This window comes from Centroberyx gerrardi, chromosome 6 (genome assembly GCF_048128805.1).
Source record: "Centroberyx gerrardi isolate f3 chromosome 6, fCenGer3.hap1.cur.20231027, whole genome shotgun sequence".
NCBI lineage: Eukaryota > Metazoa > Chordata > Actinopteri > Beryciformes > Berycidae > Centroberyx > Centroberyx gerrardi.
The window spans coordinates 4,735,470-4,753,300 of NC_136002.1; the positions used below are offsets into that span (position 1 = coordinate 4,735,470).

At 38.8% G+C, this 17,831-nt stretch overlaps 1 protein-coding gene across 1 annotated transcript; it reads right to left on the reverse strand.

The window, feature by feature from the left end:
- Positions 1-10,480: 10,480 nt before the first annotated feature.
- Positions 10,481-17,436, reverse strand: LOC139916546 (galectin-9-like). Its single transcript, XM_071905467.2, has 8 exons — positions 17,292-17,436; positions 16,236-16,324; positions 14,324-14,531; positions 14,111-14,233; positions 13,647-13,721; positions 12,632-12,720; positions 11,632-11,788; positions 10,481-11,027 (listed from the first exon to the last, which is right to left on the reverse strand). The coding sequence occupies exons 1-8, from the start codon at positions 17,319-17,321 to the stop codon at positions 10,881-10,883; spliced, it is 918 nt and encodes a 305-aa protein (XP_071761568.2). The 5' UTR covers positions 17,322-17,436; the 3' UTR covers positions 10,481-10,880.
- Positions 17,437-17,831: the final 395 nt, after the last annotated feature.

Sequence of the window (17,831 nt, forward strand, 5' to 3'; positions counted from 1 at the left end):
TGCAGGTTTTACAGATTGTTGAGTAGGCTAAAATCCTCCCGCACCATACTGGAATGATTTGTCAGACATCTGATATGAAAATGATATTAAAACATATGAGTAGCTGTGGTCAGGGAGAAACCTCAATCATATGGGTGGACCACACTGACTGGTTGATATCTGATGTTCAATAAAAGGCCAATATCGACAAACCAATATATCGGTCTAACAGGTTTTACAGCATTTACTGGCCAGGAGACCACAGGATGTCAGAGAGGGAAGTAGACTAACTGAGTTGAATTGGAGTTTTCCATGTATTGTGATCATCAACCTTACTGTGGACTTTGGATACAAACAAAACTATGTCAGTTATTGCACCTGTTAACCTTGCTAAAGAATTTGCTACTACAACTGTTGGATAATAATATATACACAATATGGATTACAATAGGTATACCAAATTACATGAATAACATACTATTCACGTTAGGTAATGCTTGTTGTGACTATGCCAGGATATGTTTAAGTAATACATGAAGAGTTAGGGTTTCAATTTAGACAATACATTGGAATTAAAAAAACCTGTATAAGAACATTACTTAACGCAGTTGTTTATTGTGCATTTAATATGAACTCATCTTTGTTAATGTCATTGTTCATGCTTAAGTCATGTTACTGAACACATTAGTTAACATTAACATGTATAACAACATTAATGCAGTTGTTCATGTGCATTTAACATTAATCTTTGTTAATGTTGGGTAACCCTTTAAATTACATGCCATTAATTACACAGTAATGACTGGAAATAACTAAGTATATCCAAGTAAAATAGATGTAATAACTAGTAATAGCATTACAATGACTGGTAATTACTGAGTAATATTCAAGTAAAAAAGACGCTTTTTACCAGTAATTGTATTGTAATGACTAGTGGTTATTTTTAGGCAATAATTGTATACAACACTGACAGACTGCTCATTGCCTATTATTGCCTAGTAATTACTGGTAATGGTAATATGTCATCTGGTAATTACTGAGTAATATACAGGCCAAAACAGGGCTTTTTACCCGTAGTTGTATTATAATGACATGTTATTATTAAGTAGTAAATTGTATGTGTACATGGTAACATCTTATAAATTTCACCCCAATTTCCTCCCCATGGCTTGTAAAATGTAGTGGCCGCTGTTTCCATGCTATAGCTGAGTAGTTTTCCAACAATATAATAACGTCTTTGTAGTTTCCACAACATTACCTTACCATGGCCTGTAAAATGTAGCGGCTGCTGTTTCCATGGAATAGTCGAATAGTTTCAGATGAAGACATGGTAACTACTAGGATATTTCACCATAATTACTTTACCATGGCCTGTAAAGTGTAGTGGGCACTGTTTCCACAATATAGCCGAGTAATTTCTGAATAATAGTAACATCTTTGCGATGGCATTGGCATTTGTCAGTGTTGTATACCATTATTGCCTAAAAATAACCACTAGTCATTACAATGGTAAAAAGCGTCTTTTTTACTTGAATATTACTCAGTAATTACCAGTCATTGTAATGCTATTACTAGTTATTGCATCTATTTTACTTGAATATGACTTAGTTATTTCCAGTCATTACTGCATAATTAACGGCCTGTAATTTAAAGGGTTACCCCTTTTTTAGGGTGGTGGGGGAATGAATCCTATCCCAGCATGCATTGAGACACCCTGGACAGGTCTCCAGTCCATCACAGGACTAACACAGATAGACAGACACTCACATTGAAACCTATGGACAATGTAGAGTCTCCAGTCCACTTGACTGTGGGAGGAAACCCAGGAGAACACAGATACATGCAAACTCTTCACAGAAAGGACTGGGAATCAAAGCAGCAAAGAAAAGATCATGCAAGTTTAGGAAAAGACAAAAGATGGAAGTCATTACATCAGACATTACAGTTTTTTACGATCGCTAGCAAGCGTTTTTCAATACTTATAATACTTTTTCTAAACTCTTCACACATCAACTCACCTACAACACACAGTTGGCAAAACAGTTAATTTTATGCTCAAAATCACATATTGTAAACTAAACACCAACACTAATTTTCAAAATGCAAGAATACTTTGTCAAAATACACTAACTCTACCAAAACACTGCAAACATGTCTCAAAATCAAATAATTCTTTCAAAACTCTAGCACAAGTTTTCTTCCAACAGGAACATTTAGTCAATCACAGCACAATGACATACAAAATACTAACAGCAGATGGTATTACAGAAAATGCATTACTTTACATGTGTCAGTTCTACCCTTATACAATAGACAGTATATTGATAATCAATTGTTTTTCGCACTGCAGTTACTTTTGAAGTCACTCTACATTTTTCTTTTGTTGAGTGTAGTAAATGTTTTGCAAACATTCTATATCAGAAGTGAATGACTCATCTTTACTTTATAGAATGTACAGTATATGAAAAAGGAATAAGTGACAGAATTGCTGCAGTAAAGGCTTTATTTCCTATAGGAAATTACTGCAAGAGATCAACAAAAATCTGCAGTATAGCTGCTGGTTACAGTGGTGTAAAAATAAAATATACAAACAGAAAAAGGCACAGAAGAAAAAAAAAGAAAAATACACAGTCCTTTTCTAATCTACCCGGTCTTCTGCATTTGGCCACATGTTCTCGTCCACATCACTCCTTATATTTTCTCTGGCTATGCACCATGGGAAGTATCTTTTGACGTGCCTTATCCACCCCTGGCAGTGTTCAGCTGTGATTGGTCTATTTGCATAACTTCAATCAGCTGTTTCTCACTAGCAATAAAAATGTACATGTTTCAATGTACAATGTGAACTGCTGTTCACTTCAACTTTAGCCTATAAGTTAGGTTTAGAACATGAGGTTATCTGTTCTGACATACAGTGTGAAAGCATTTGTAAATTTGGCAGTAAAAATCCATAGTTTTGGTCTTGGTTGAGCTTGTGTGTAAAAGAAATTCAAGAGTTTTTAAAATGTGTTCAGTGAATGCATTTTGTGTCAAAGGAACAAGAAATGTGTTAATGGTATGGCCCGCAACAGACCGATGTTGTGCTAACTGTGTTAAGAGTTATGAAAATGTGACTACAGAACTGATAAAAGGTTGCTAGCAATCGTAAAAAACTGTAAATTACTGACCAACCCAACGCCCCTCCCCACCCTACCAGCAAGTAAAATAAATATGGTGTTAAAGGACTTGGGAAGCAACAGCGTGATCAGTGACAAAACAGTCATGTGCCACTCAAGTAGGAAGTGACTAACTGGTTTTACTGGAGGATAAAGAGAGCAACCACATGACTGCAGATAAGACACAGTTATATCCTGACTCACAGGGTCAAGTGTGTGTCAAAGGTCAACCAAAAAAACATATAGGTCCAGATTCTATACATTCCCATGATGTATTTTTGGTTTTGCAAGCTACAGCTAGCTAGCTAAAATCAATTACAAAACACACTAAAAGAAAATTACTCCAATATAGAAAGTGCTGATGATGAACTGGATAGTGTTATTATGAAATGAAAAAGGGGAAACACAAGGAAACATCCTGCTAATGCTGGTATCTATACTTTTTTGTATAGATATGGTATTGTTTATTTAAGTATTTACTCTATTCTGATATGTATTCTATTTCTCCTTACTGTATCCTATTATAATTTACTTTACTGATGCAACAACCCAGTTTCACACAGGGATCATTTGTTTCATCTAATCTAATCTAATCTAATCTAATCTAATGAACATTAAATTAAACATAATCATGTTATTATGAAAATGCTAATCATGAAATGATATTTAATGAGTTTTATTTAACACTCATTTATATATATTTCTGTATTCAAATAATTTTTCATTTACAGTTTTTTACGATCGCTAGCAAGCGTTTTTCAATACTTATAATACTTTTTCTAAACTCTTCACACACCAACTCACCTACAACACACAGCTGGCAAAACAGTTAATTTTATGCTCAAAATCACATATTGTAAACTAAACACCAACACTAATTTTCAAAATGCAAGAATACTTTGTCAAAATACACTAACTCTACCAAAACACTGCAAACATGTCTCAAAATCAAATAATTCTTTCAAAACACTAGCACATGTTTTCTTCCAACAGGAACATTTAGTCAATCACAGCACAATGACATACAAAATACTAACAGCAGATGGTATTACAGAAAATGCATTACTTTACATGTGTCAGTTCTACCCTTATACAATAGACAGTATATTGATAGTCAATTGTTTTTCGCACTGCAGTTTCTTTTGAAGTCACTCTACATTTTTCTTTTGTTGAGTGTAGTACATTTTTTGCAAACATTCTATATCAGAAGTGGATGACTCATCTTTACTTTATAGAATGTACAGTATATGAAAAAGGAATAAGTGACAGAATTGCTGCAGTAAAGGCTTTATTTGCAATAGGAAATTACTGCACGAGATCAACAAAAATCTGTAATATAGCTGCTGGTTACAGTGGTGTAAAAATAAAATATACAAACAGAAAAAGGCACAGAAGAAAAAAAAAGAAAAATACACAGTCCTTTTCTAATCTACCCGGTCTTCTGCATTTGGCCACATGTTCTCGTCCACATCACTCCTTATATTTTCTCTGGCTATGCACTTTGGGAAGTATCTTTTGGCGTGCCTTATCCACCCCTGGCAGTGTTCAGCTGTGATTGGTCTATTTGCATAACTTCAATCAGCTGTTTCTCACTAGCAATAAAAAAAAAAATATAGGACATATATTTGTGTTTCAATGTACAATGTGAACTGCTGTTCACTTCAACTGTAGCCTATAAGTTAGGTTTAGAACATGAGGTTATCTGTTCTGACATACAGTGTGAAAGCATTTGTAAATTTGGCAGTAAAAATCCATAGTTTTGGTCTTGGTTGAGCTTGTGTGTAAAAGAAATTCAAGAGTTTTTAAAATGTGTTCAGTGAATGCATTTTGTGTCAAAGGAACAAGAAATGTGTTAATGGTATGGCCCGCAACAGACCGATGTTGTGCTAACTGTGTTAAGAGTTATGAAAATGTGACTACAGAACTGATAAAAGGTTGCTAGCAATCGTAAAAAACTGTAATAAAGGCTTGTTTATTTTATTTTAGCACAATAGGTCACTGGTAGACACTACTCAAAAAACAGAGGAGTGATGTATTTTGTTAGTGTTCAGCTATGGAGGAGAGATATAGTTTGATAATGTACAGCTATAGAGGAGTGATGTAGTTTGATAGTGTACAGCTATAGAGGAGTGATGTAGTTTGATAGTGTTCAGCTATAGAGGAGTGATGTAGTTTGATAGTGTTCAGCTATAGAGGAGTGATGTAGTTTGATAGTGTTCAGCTATAGAGGAGTGATATAGTTTGATAGTATACAGATACAGAGAAGTGATGTAGTTTGATAGTGTACAGCTATAGAGGAGTGATGTAGTTTGATAGTATACAGATACAGAGAAGTGATGTAGTTTGATAGAGTACAGCTATAGAGGAGTTAAGTGTCTGACAACTGACTAACTTAAGTTTAACTCCTTATATATTATAGTATAATGGTGATAGGAATAAAGTCTCCCTGCATAAAATATACAGTCAAACTCATGGAAAGTGTTATGGCAATCAACAGGGTAATGAGCCCCTCATTGGTGATGACGGTTACAATGTTTTTCCTTTAGACGGGTGGCATATGCAAGCAGCGCTGTAATACTTGAGTCCAGTCTTGGTCTGGAGTCCGGCCTCCAGACTACTTCTGTGATGTCTTGAACTTATCTCGGTCTCAGCCACTAATGCCATAATATGTGCCATTTTTAACTAGAAACACTGCATATATTACACTGTGCAGAATACGTACAGAACAGAGACTAAAGTGGACATCAAACATTACAGTTTTTTTTACGATCGCTAGCAAGCATTTTTCAATACTTATAATACTTTTTCTAAACTCTTCACACAACTCACCTACAACACGCAGTTGGCAAAACAGTTAATTTTATGCTCACAATCACATATTGTAAACTAAACACCAACACTAATTTTCAAAATGCAAGAATACTTTGTCAAAATACACTAACTCTACCAAAACACTGCAAACATGTCTCAAAATCAAATAATTCTTTCAAAACACTAGCACATGTTTTCTTCCAACAGGAACATTTAGTCAATCACAGCACAATGACATACAAAATACTAACAGCAGATGGTATTACAGAAAATGCATTACTTTACATGTGTCAGTTCTACCCTTATACAATAGACAGTATATTGATAGTCAATTGTTTTTCGCACTGCAGTTTCTTTTGAAGTCACTCTACATTTTTCTTTTGAGTGTAGTAAATGTACGCATTTTTTTTTTGGTTTTTTGCAAACATTCTATATCAAAAGTGAATGACTCATCTTTACTTTATAGAATGTACAGTATATGAAAAAGGAATAAGTGACAGAATTGCTGCAGTAAAGGCTTTATTTGCAATAGGAAATTACTGCAAGAGATCAACAAAAATCTGTAATATAGCTGCTGGTTACAGTTGTGTAAAAATAAAATATACAAACAGAAAAAGGCACAGAAGAAAAAAAAAGAAAAATACACAGTCCTACCCGGTCTTCTGCATTTGGCGTCTTTCCCTCTCTTTCTGCTGCTCTATATTGTTCTGTGTCCACATTGAACAAGATCAGTCCAAAGAGCTCCCCTTTTTACGTATATGGTCATGCAATTGAAAGAACCTCAACACCGTATGTCTTCAACTTAGATGGGAATCAGCTGTGATTGGTCTATTTGCATAACTTCAATCAGTTGTTTCTCAATAGCAATAAAAAAAATATAGGACATATATTTTTGTTTCAATATACAATGTGAACTGCTGTTCACTTCAACTGTAGCCTATAAGTTAGGTTTAGAACATGAGGTTATCTGTTCTGACATACAGTGTGAAAGCATTTGTAAATTTGGCAGTAAAAATCCATAGTTTTGGTCTTGGTTGAGCTTGTGTGTAAAAGAAATTCAAGAGTTTTTAAAATGTGTTCACTGAATGTTAACTAAGGTATTAATTTATACATTATTTAATAGTCATCTTTATAAACTATTAAATAATATATAAATTAATACCTTAGTCACATGAACACCATTAGTAAATTATTACCAGACACATTAGTTAACTGTTAATTAAGGGTTAGTTAATGCTTATTGAGTATTAACTAACCCTTAATTAATGTACCCTTATTGTAAAGTGTTACCTTTTCATTTTTGGGTGAACTATTCCTTTAAGCCATAACTGTTGCAGCAGTACCTTGGTACGGGTGGTGAATGGTATGAGGAAACTCAGGAGATCATACTGGCTGGCTAGGACTCTGTACACATTCCGAAGAGTCAGAACCTTGTACTTCACTGGCCGATACCAGTAACCAAGGGTGTCTGTGGCACAATGCCAGATCATCCCAAGAGTGCCTTCTTGGAGTTTGGTGCGGTCTACATTAAGCCGGAGTTCTGAGGAGGCAGACTGTGCTTCTGGTGGCAAGTGCTGAACAATAGTTGGACAGTTGCTGGCCCACTGGCGAATTTCAAATCCACTTAGGGCAAGAAGAGAGTGATCCAGTCCAAGAGGCCCTTAGCTTCTCGAGCAGTAGGCAGGCTCTGTAGACAATTGTCTACATAGAACAACTGCAGCACAGATTGCAGGATGTCTTCGTTCCCACCACATCGCCAGCAACGGTTGTTGCTAAGAATCCACTTCCTTTTTTCTCCGGAAGAAAGCTGGCGGAAGTCAGGACAGACGCTTATATGGTATATTTGATTTGCTTCCCCAAGGTTGAACAGTGGTAGGTCTAGTGACCTTCTGGGTTGCTGGTACAGCCATTGTGCTTAGGGGGTTACTTGCTCCATGCAATATAGTGGCAGTGAGATAGCTTCACTTAACTGGTCTCCTCTCCCTCAGATACTGATGTCTTTGTACTACTTTGCTGATATTTACTTGGGTTGCAACCATCTGACATTCCGCTTCAGCTTCCAGCCAGTGAACAAAGTCCACAAGGTTGTAAGGGGCTCCAGGATGGGTGGATCGAGTATACCGAGCATAATTGGCGACTTGCTCAGGGGGCAGCTTGCCCAAGAGTTGTTGAACGTGAGAAGCACAGGCCAACTCGGCATCTCCATCTCCACTGCCCAAGGACCAGTGCTCTGATTCGGATGGTGAATTCACTGAAGCCTCTTGTGTCTCCAGCACAAAGTGATGGAACGGCTTGAATGGCTGTGAGTGAGCACCAATTGATGGGGTTGCCCATAGCGCTATTGGAGGGCAGCCAGCGCATGGGTGTCAGGATATGGGCTATTTGCATAAGAGAGGGCAAGGCAGAACCAGAGCCTGCTGTTACAAATAAGGATGCATTGCAGCAGCTTGTGATGATAGATGAGGAGGTAGGACGCCAACCTGTGGCTGAGGGTAGAAAGCCATTATGGCTGGAGGCTGTGCTGGAACCACAGGGTTAGTCACACAGGGTGCTGTGCCAAAGGAGGGATGGGACACAGGTTGAGCTGGTGGTGGAAGGCTTTGTCCCTGTGAAGGCACAGGAGCATGCGGTGCTGGAGGCTGGGAGATAATATGGGAAGGGGCAGGAAACGTATGTGCCTGAGGCAAAGCATTCACATGGGCTGGAGGCATCCTACATCGGGATACATTCAAGGGAATAGGAGGCACATGCGAGGGAGGATTTGCATTGAAAGAAGCAGTAGGTTGAGATGCTGCATTCACTGTGGCTGGCAGCACATTGGACTGGAGTGCTGCGTTAAGGGTGCAAGGCAATACCATTTGCTGGGTGGGGCGCTGAGGTGCTATATTGAAGGTAGCTGAGTACACCGGGGGCTGAGTGGTTATTGAACCTGGTGGGGGCCCAGTTAAATGGATTGTCTGACCTCCATAGGCAAGAGCAGACGGTGTGGGATTTTTGACAGGAAAATGGGCCACTCCTGTATGTGTGTCTGTGATGTAGGTAGGCTGAGGCTGTGCAACAGGCTGGACTGATGGCTGATGCAAACTAAAACCTTGGGTTATGGTGTTGGGCTGTGTTGGCTGAGGAGACTGATGAGTGGAGAGATCCACAGGTTGACCTGCTGAGGACTGCACAGGGAGATTAGCTTGGGGCTCGTAAGAGTGAAAAGCAGGATCAGGCTGGGGAGGCTGGCTTATATGACCTTGTGGTTGGGGCTGAGGAGAAGGCAGCATAGACCCAGGTGGTGGAGGAAGTGAGGACACACGGCTGGGAGGAGGTGGAGGACATTTTGTGGCTGAATAGCCTGAGACTCATGCTGACTCAAGCATGCACACAGTTCCTTCACCAAACACTGCCCAACTTGACAGGAAAGGTCAAGCTCGGAGGGAGGATGGGTATGGGCTGAGGACTGAGCAGACGTAGAGAAGTTAGAGGTGGAGGCTCTGTCACCCAGCCGGTCTCCTAAAACCTGCATAGAATGTCAGAGTTGGATCATCATTCATCTTAGTTCATGAATGTCACTTTTCATTGAAGCAAGATCATTTGAATTGTAATGGGGAGCTATCTGATTGTTATCTGTTTGATGAGAATGAGTAGTTGCTGTTGCCACTGATGCTCTTTGACTATTTGGGTCTGAATGAGGTGGTTGATTGGAGACTAAAGGTCCATAATTGTAACCAGCATATTCGGTTCTATAGTCTGACAAATGTGAGGGGGGTTTGAGGCTGCCTGCTGGATTTCCTTTGTCTTCCATCCATTGCATTTATCATTCCGACTTGAGGGACCATGTAAAATATTGGGGGACTGACTTAGTTTGTACTGATTTCCAGGAGGATAAACACAGTGGGTGTGTGGTCAGGCACAATGAGCACAAAGGATTGGGTCCAGTTCACAGTTTATTGCATGGTTTTACAGATCCAGAATTACTGCTGAGTTGAAATGGTGATAGTGGTGACTCTCGACTGGTTGTAAACCAGTTCTAAATAAAGAAAAATAGAAAACATAAACATGCCAAAGATGAATTGTCAATGATCAGAATTACCACCAAACAAATATGCATGAAAGGAAGTAACCAAACAAAGAATAATCTTACAATTATAAAGAAACAGCCATTCAATTATAATTGCGGTCGCGGGAGTTATATAACAAAGGGGAATAAAGTGAATAAAAGTGGGAATAAAGAAAGAAACTTAAATTATCCACACAATCAAACAGAAAGTCTCACCAAACAAAAACTCCAGTGTACTGCTACTGACAAAAGGATGAGACCAGCAGATCGCCATCTCTTTTAAGGAGGCGTCAATCTGGCAGGGTGCGTGGTGGACTTCTCCGCTCCATGCATTGTTGTGAAGAGCGACGCTGAAGGGGTTAACCCCTTCAGCGTCGCTCTTCACAACAATTACAGTGGGTTTGGAAACTTGAATCCTTTTGAAATTAACTACCATGTCCTTAGTTTTGACAATATTCAACTCAAAGTAGAATTCATCACACCATGACACATTGTCACATAATATTTTAATTTCACAAAACAGTCACAATATATAAATCATTTTGGAATTAAGAAGCAGTGCATTGCTCAACAGCACATTGATTACTCTCAAATCCAAATTTACAAGTGGTGTGGGCAATAACAGCAGCTCCTACTACATGAAGAACAACTGTTTTCAGGGGATCACTAGCATATACTATCATGAAGATGGGAATTACTATTTGCAAGATCAATAAACAGGAATGTTCATAGCAAAGTAAAGTATCCAAAGTAATATCTAAAGTAATTAATTACTATGACTTCATTTATACATGGAAAAAGCAGTGGTTTTGTGGTGGTAGTGAAGGAAACAGCGACCTCTGTAAGGCATCATTAATACAAGACGCAGGTCCTGGATCTCTAGTGAACTACAGCAAGACAGAGGTCAAGCTGAGGTCCCCGTCAATCTCCAGGATGTCAACCTGTTGGAGGGGGGTGTGGCGGTGTTTGTAGTCGTGTGTCTGATTCCCATTGACCACAATCCTGAACATGTGAGCCTCACAGCAAATGGTCAGCTGAAACGAAAAAGGAAGTCTTACAGTCACCCACTTTGACGAGACTCCATGCAGGTTACTGTGAGACTAACTTGCATATTTATTGTACAATTGATCAGTACACTGGTGATGTATGATATCTGATAGAGACATGCCATTTGGCAATGATATTGTTGGTGATATTGGTGGTGGCTTATGACCCTGATGGGCCAGATGGTGGCGTTGTAAACAAATGAAAACAGTCAATACACATAAGAGGCCATAACTCCCACAAAGTAAGTCCGATTTACACCAAACTTGGTATATATACTGTACATATGCAGCCAGATGTGCTCTACAACATTGCCCCTGTGACCACCCCTGTTCACCATATTGAATTTTCTGCAATTTTGACTTTTTGGAAATACACATTTTTGACACCTCCTCCTTCACCGCTGGTCCAATTGGCAATTTGCAGAAACCATCTTTGGAAATCTCCTCACAACGCAATCTAGGTGAATCTAGACCTGAATATCGGCACAAAATATTGGCTATTGGCAACTTAAATTCCAAAATACCTTTGTCAGTATTGGCCTTCAAAATAACCCATCAAATCAGTATGTTAGTAATGTATTTGTATTTGTACCGTGAATGGCTGTCCCCGGTGGAAGGGCATTCCTCCAGAGCGCTCCTCACTCCCCCACTGCTCCCTCAGCTTTGTGTTTCGCACCACCGTGTTCTCAGAGAAACGTGGGTTGTAATGCAGAGCGATGCCAGAGTGAAAGCTTAAATTCACATGGAACCTGAGAGTAAAAACAGAGGAAAAGTGAGAGTAGAACATGACATTGGGCCTCAGGAATGAATGTTGTCTTATGTTTCTCTTAAATGTGTTCTTTCGAAACACAGTAAGTACAAAAATCCACAGTCAGATTCAGGAAATGTGCGCGGGCCTCCAATTCTGTTCTTGCACACAAAAGTCTATTGCTGAATCATACATCATCTTAAAGAGTAACTAAACCCCACCCAAATCTGTGGTGTAGCCTGACATCTAATGGTGAAAAGCAGGGTACTGAACTGGTCATCTGCTATTGGCTGGTCTTTGTGCCAGGTGATGTCACCTTTATTTGGGATTTAGGTACTTTTTTAAATTGGAAGCACGTGCCCGACAATCTGCAAGTGGCATAAATAAACGCCCCAGTAAGCCCATATAAGGTCAGCAGAATTCAGTACTGTATTAACACCAAACCTAGACATTGCATTTGTCAGGTAGACAGAGAAAAATAGACAAATAAACTTACAGAGCTCCAAACAACATACTGTTGGATCAAGTATGAGGAGCTGCGATGGTAAGATGCAATACAAACTGTAGATCCTTAGAGTGGATTCCCTTATGTTTTTAGGAGAGGAGTATTTTTGATAACATAATGGTTGAAGAAAACAAAAACAAATGTATTCACGAAATCATTATTTCAGTCTGCAAATGTCTTTGGCTCCACATTACACACGGTTTTATGTGTTTCATGATGTACTGTCACTTTCTATAGGCTATGAAACAGGTGCATCGGCAAATTTTTACAAGATGTGCATAAGTATACTGCATGCAAAGTAAAATGTAACAAGGAAATCAATTCATAATTAATCCAGACCTTGTGGCATTGGGACTAATCATCCCCTGGATAGTGATGGTCCTGCCGGGGTGAAGTCCACCACTGATTACACCCTTGTAGGGAATAACCTGTATACAAATATTAGAGGAAAGAAATAACAATTATCTAGAAACTAAGAGAGCAGTGCCATAACACATTCTAAATTCTTCCTTGCAGTGATCTGGGATCTAACATTAGTGTAAAGATAAAAACCATGTCCAGACGACATAGCTATTACCTCTTAATTCATTTGTGATAATTTTTTTAGGAGGAAGGAGGCTACAGCTTGCATGATGAATGCCAGCTAAAGGAATTTCGGCTGATTCTCGCAGATTGGAGTTTTAGTTCTACAAACATTCCTCGACGGCAGTGCTGCTCTGGAGGCATAAATAATCATTGGTTAAACCTCAGTGGGCGGAGCCAAAGAACCAGAGTTTTTATGGTGCACTTAGCTAACTGGCAAACTTGAACGTAAAAGAAGGAACTGTGATCAAAATATTTAAAACAATGGAAGTGGCAATGACTTCCTGAGTTCATTCATGACCATGGCATTCATGATGTCGGAAGGTCAGCAGCTAGCTATCTAGCTTACCTAGCTACAGGCTAGTATGGTTAGTTTGAACTTGGTAGGTCCGCTAGGCTAACTAGCTAACCTAGATCAGTTGCATTTTTTCAGTTAGTAGCAAGAGCACTAGGCTTAAATATTATTAGCTACCATCTCCCTTACCTCTTGTCTTTTCACTGGGTTTTCAAATGTTACTGTTCAAAAACTGTGGTTCTTTGGCTCCGCCCATTGAGGTTTAACTCAGCCAATGAGATTATTTCTGCCTCCAGAGCAGCTCTGCCTCCGAGAAATGTTTGTCTAAATACAAGCACAGATTCTGTGCAGACCCACGGCGCACCCTCTAGAGGCCATCTGATAAAGTGCAGGCTCCGTGCAAACCGTCCGCGAGTGAGTGACTGACTGACTGACTAACCTGACTTTGCCACTTTCTGCCCCAGGTAGGCTACTCACAGGCATTGCTGGTGGAAATCCTGGATAAGGAAACCCTGGCTGCGGGGGAAAGGCTTGCTGCGGAAGAAACCCAGGCTGAGGAGGAAATGAACATTGTGGAGGGAACTAAATATGAAAAGAAATCTCTTACATTAGTCTCATCTTCAATGTATTTCTCAACCAATCTATCTACTGTCGTCTCAGCACAAAAATTAAAAAAAAAATTCTTGCCAGGTGAAAAAAAGATACAAAATCACCTACATGGTGATTTAATCATTAGACATGGGCTTATTTAAAAACAAAAAAAAATCATGTGAGAAAATAATTATTCATCATATTTAATATAATAATAACATAATTATTTAACTCAGTTGGCATACATAGTTAATTCTAGGGTCCACTTGCTTTAAATTAGAACTTCGCATATATCAAATATATTTGGTGCCATGCTATGTTTTTTTTTTACATTCAGGCTACATCCTTACCATAAAGCTGCTCTGGAAAGCAATGGAGAAAACCTCTACTTTCCCTGCCACTGAGATTGTATCCACCATGTTAAATGGGATACGATGTCTGTAGTCCATCAAGTGGCAGCCATTGACAGTCAACTGTGGAGAGGAAACAAAATTTGTCAAATAAAGTGGGCTTGGACTCAATTTCAACACAATTTGCAGTTTAGGGGGAGAAATAAAACCTACTTGGTAGGCGTCATGCCGGACTGTGATCATGAGGCTGAAGCTGGAGCCAGCGGTGAATGGGGAGTTCTGCTTCCTCTCTTCAGACCCCCAGCTGCCGTACTGGAAGGTATTGGTAACCACATAACCAGGGTGACTGTCATACCGCGGGTTAATATGGAGAGCAATGTCTGCATTGGCCTTGGACCCACACTGTAAATTAACATGGAACCTAGAGAGAGAGAGAGGGAGAGAGAGAGATCACCCTATACTTTATTAATTGACTGGAACAGCTGAGTTGAATTGTTATTCATTTCATTTTATTATACAGGAAAGATTTAAAATTAACATTACAGGTGTTAAAAACAGGTTACAGTTAGATTGGCCTGACTCAGTTAAAAAACTGTTTTACAGCAGGTTCCTGTTCTGGGGGGAAGATAAAGGGGAAAATGTAGGGTAGGTGGCTTGACAAGGGTAGACGTTAGACATGAGACACAGCGAAGGCATAGGATGGGGCTTAATTATGAAGTATGTATGTGTGTATGTATGTATATATGTGCGTGTGTGAATGTATGTGCACGTGTATACAAATGTATGTATGTATGTATATATGTATGTATGTAAATTATGTATGTGTTTAATGTGTATTGCAATGGAGTCAGTGGTTGCAGATCTGTCCTGTCAGATGAAGTTTGTATGCATGTTTAAAATGAGAGATGGAGGTTATTGCTCTGATGTGGTGTGGGATTTCATTCCAGGTCTTAGGGTATGTATGGGAAAATCTTTGGCCGTAGTTGTTTTGTAAGATGGTATAGGATTAAGTGCATGTGAGATTGATCTTGTGATGTGTTCCTGTCTTGTTATGGTGTGTCGTGGAAGTAGGGCAGTAAGTGTTGGAGGGGAGTGATTGTTTTGGATATGGAAGTAGGTTTTGATAGCCAGATTGGTTGTGTAGTGCTGGAAGGTGAGAGCGTTAGAATGTGAAAGCGCAGTGCAGTGGTGAGTCCAGGGAGGCAGGTTTCCATGTATCTTATAGGCTCTATTGTACTGTCTTGCTATAGGTTGAATGATTTCCTTTGTAGTGAGGGACCAGATTGGGAGACAGTAAGATATTGTTGAGAGAATGATAGGCCTATTGAATGTTTCTTTATTATAATATCACTGATGTTTGCTAAACTACTACCAGACATCTGTTAATCTTTGTAAATTGATATTGTCATGCCAATGAAGCAGATTTGAATTGAACTAAGACGAAAAGTCAGAGAGAAAGTGAAAGAGGGAACACAAAGAGAGAGACAGACCACTTCCTGTCAGATTGCTGGAAACAATGAGCGTGGGAAGTATGAACTGAAGTCTTTGGTATTATTGCTCAAGCCAACAGTGCTAGTGTTGTCGTAATGCTTTCATGTTATTCAAGTGAAGCAAGCCCTAAGACGGGGTTCCTTGGTCATCTTCATGAGCCATTGACCCCCATTTGATCAGGATCTACAGTGTGAAAAATTTTGTACACCTCTTTAGTTTTTGCACGTGTTGGACTAAAAAAATATATATATTTTTTTTAATTTAATTATTAGAATTTTTTTGTCCAAAACCTATAAAATTTTTCTATTACACTAATTTGAAAATTCTATATATTTTTTCACAACACTGTATAAGGGAAGATTTTAATTGTTGATTTAGTATTGAATTGTAGAACTGTCTACACTGTACATGGGGAGATAATAGTGGTGAGAGTGAAACCTTGGATTACAATAATCATTCATATAGGCTACATTCTCTAATTGGAATAATTTGTAGTGATTTAAATTAGGCCTACAGTGAAATTAAACTATTCCTCATGTTGCTGGAAACCCCCTGAAGCCCCTTCAAGGCCCCCTGCTGGCGCCTGGACCCCACTTTGAGAAGCTTTTCCCCAAAAAGTGAAATGATGCCTGACCTGTCCGCTCCAGGCAGGACTCGTCCAGTAACGGTGATGCTCTTCCCATCTTGCAGACCGCCGTGGATAGACCCAGTGAACGGGATTTGCTAGAAAGGACAGCAGTTTTTCAGGTAATGAGCTTTTTTCAAACTAAACAGTAGAGTCGAGCACACCCTTAGTCAACCCGGATAATTTGCGCCGAACTTCATACAAAAATCTGTCAATTGAATGCCTCCTTCATTAGCCTATCTACAAATGTACCCGACAGAACATGATGTAAGGCGTTTTATGAAGCGGCGTTGTAGACTGGTAAATGTGGCCTAAAAACGATATACCAAGCAGCACTTTATTTCAATAAAATCACTATCACCCTACAATTTTGGTGCACGAAGATTGTGGCAATAACAGGGGAACCAATACTAAAAGTTGAAAATGTATTGAAATAACTGCTCCTTGGTGTATTGGATGCATGCCGAATAGAAGAATGGATCTTTATGATTCGTCAAAGATCTTAAATAATTGTTCTACGAGGTTATACCTTTGCCGATAAGCAAGGCAGCAGTAAATTGTCCGATTTTTTCAATGGAGTTTGGCTACTCTTTCTCTCCCGCTACACTCGACAGAACGGAACTTAATTTTATCTCTGAAACGTCCTTAATTTCTCATTACATAAACATTAGTTAACCATTAAAAATAACAAAGCTTTAACATTTCTGGTTGGTGGTTCGTGGAGAAATTAAGGGATTTTTCATTTGTGCATGGTTTACAGGGTCATTAATGAGTTATTAATGGAAATCTGAATTTTACATTAAATTAGAAAGTACGCAGTCAAATCTTATGGGGTGTTTAAGGTGGTTTTGATGGGGTCTCCTCCATTAATAACTCCCATGATTCATTTTAAGGGGATTTTGCATGAATTAAGAGGTGAGTTAATGTAGGCTAAATGTAAGGTTATTTTAAGGTAGTCTATTAGTTCATAGAGAACCCTGACCTTCTATCGTCGTGTCTTCATCCTTTATTTTCTCAGAGGAAAAAATGACTTCAGATAGCCTACAAAACTTTAAAAATACTTACAGGGTTGTGAAACTGCTGATGAAATGCCATTATTCCAAATAGCAGACAGTAGGGTTTGCTGAGCTGCAGGAAGTTTCCTCTGGATGTTCAAATTTAGAGGTTTCTGCAGATAGGCTAACCGTTTTATAGGTTTCGATTTCCCACAGTAGCCTATGCAGTATTTGAATAGTCAAAAATGGACTGATCCAACCCTTCCCCATCAGACCTCTGAAATCTGTCTTGCAGTTTTCCATTATCTAAGTTGGCATTATTGCACTAGTTAGTGGGCTTGCTGCAAGCAAGCACAAAAATAAACTAAACTTAAAAATAAAATAAATGTATTTATTTTTCTCCCCAGACACTATCTTCTTCATACTTTCATGTAGAAACTTCATTCACACTTATCTCATAGTGGAATGAGAGGCTTGTATACAACTTTTTCATATTCTATACTTTTTAAGATATTTAAGTTTTTATCTAATAAGCCCTTTTCACGCTGTCATGTAGATAGATAGATAGATACTTTATTGTCCTACAAGAGGAAATTTGGTGATGTAGCTT

Bases quoted from the DNA above. Each gene is read 5' to 3' on its own strand.
- LOC139916546 (XM_071905467.2), bottom strand. From the start codon at position 17,321: ATGGCATTTCATCAGCAGTTTCACAACCCT. The intron at 16,325-17,291 runs GTAAGTATTTTT...TGTCCTTTCTAG, and splicing joins ATCAGCAGTTTCACAACCCT to CAAATCCCGTTCACTGGGTC. The intron at 13,722-14,110 runs GTAAGGATGTAG...TTTCCTCCTCAG, and splicing joins CTTTCCAGAGCAGCTTTATG to CCTGGGTTTCTTCCGCAGCA.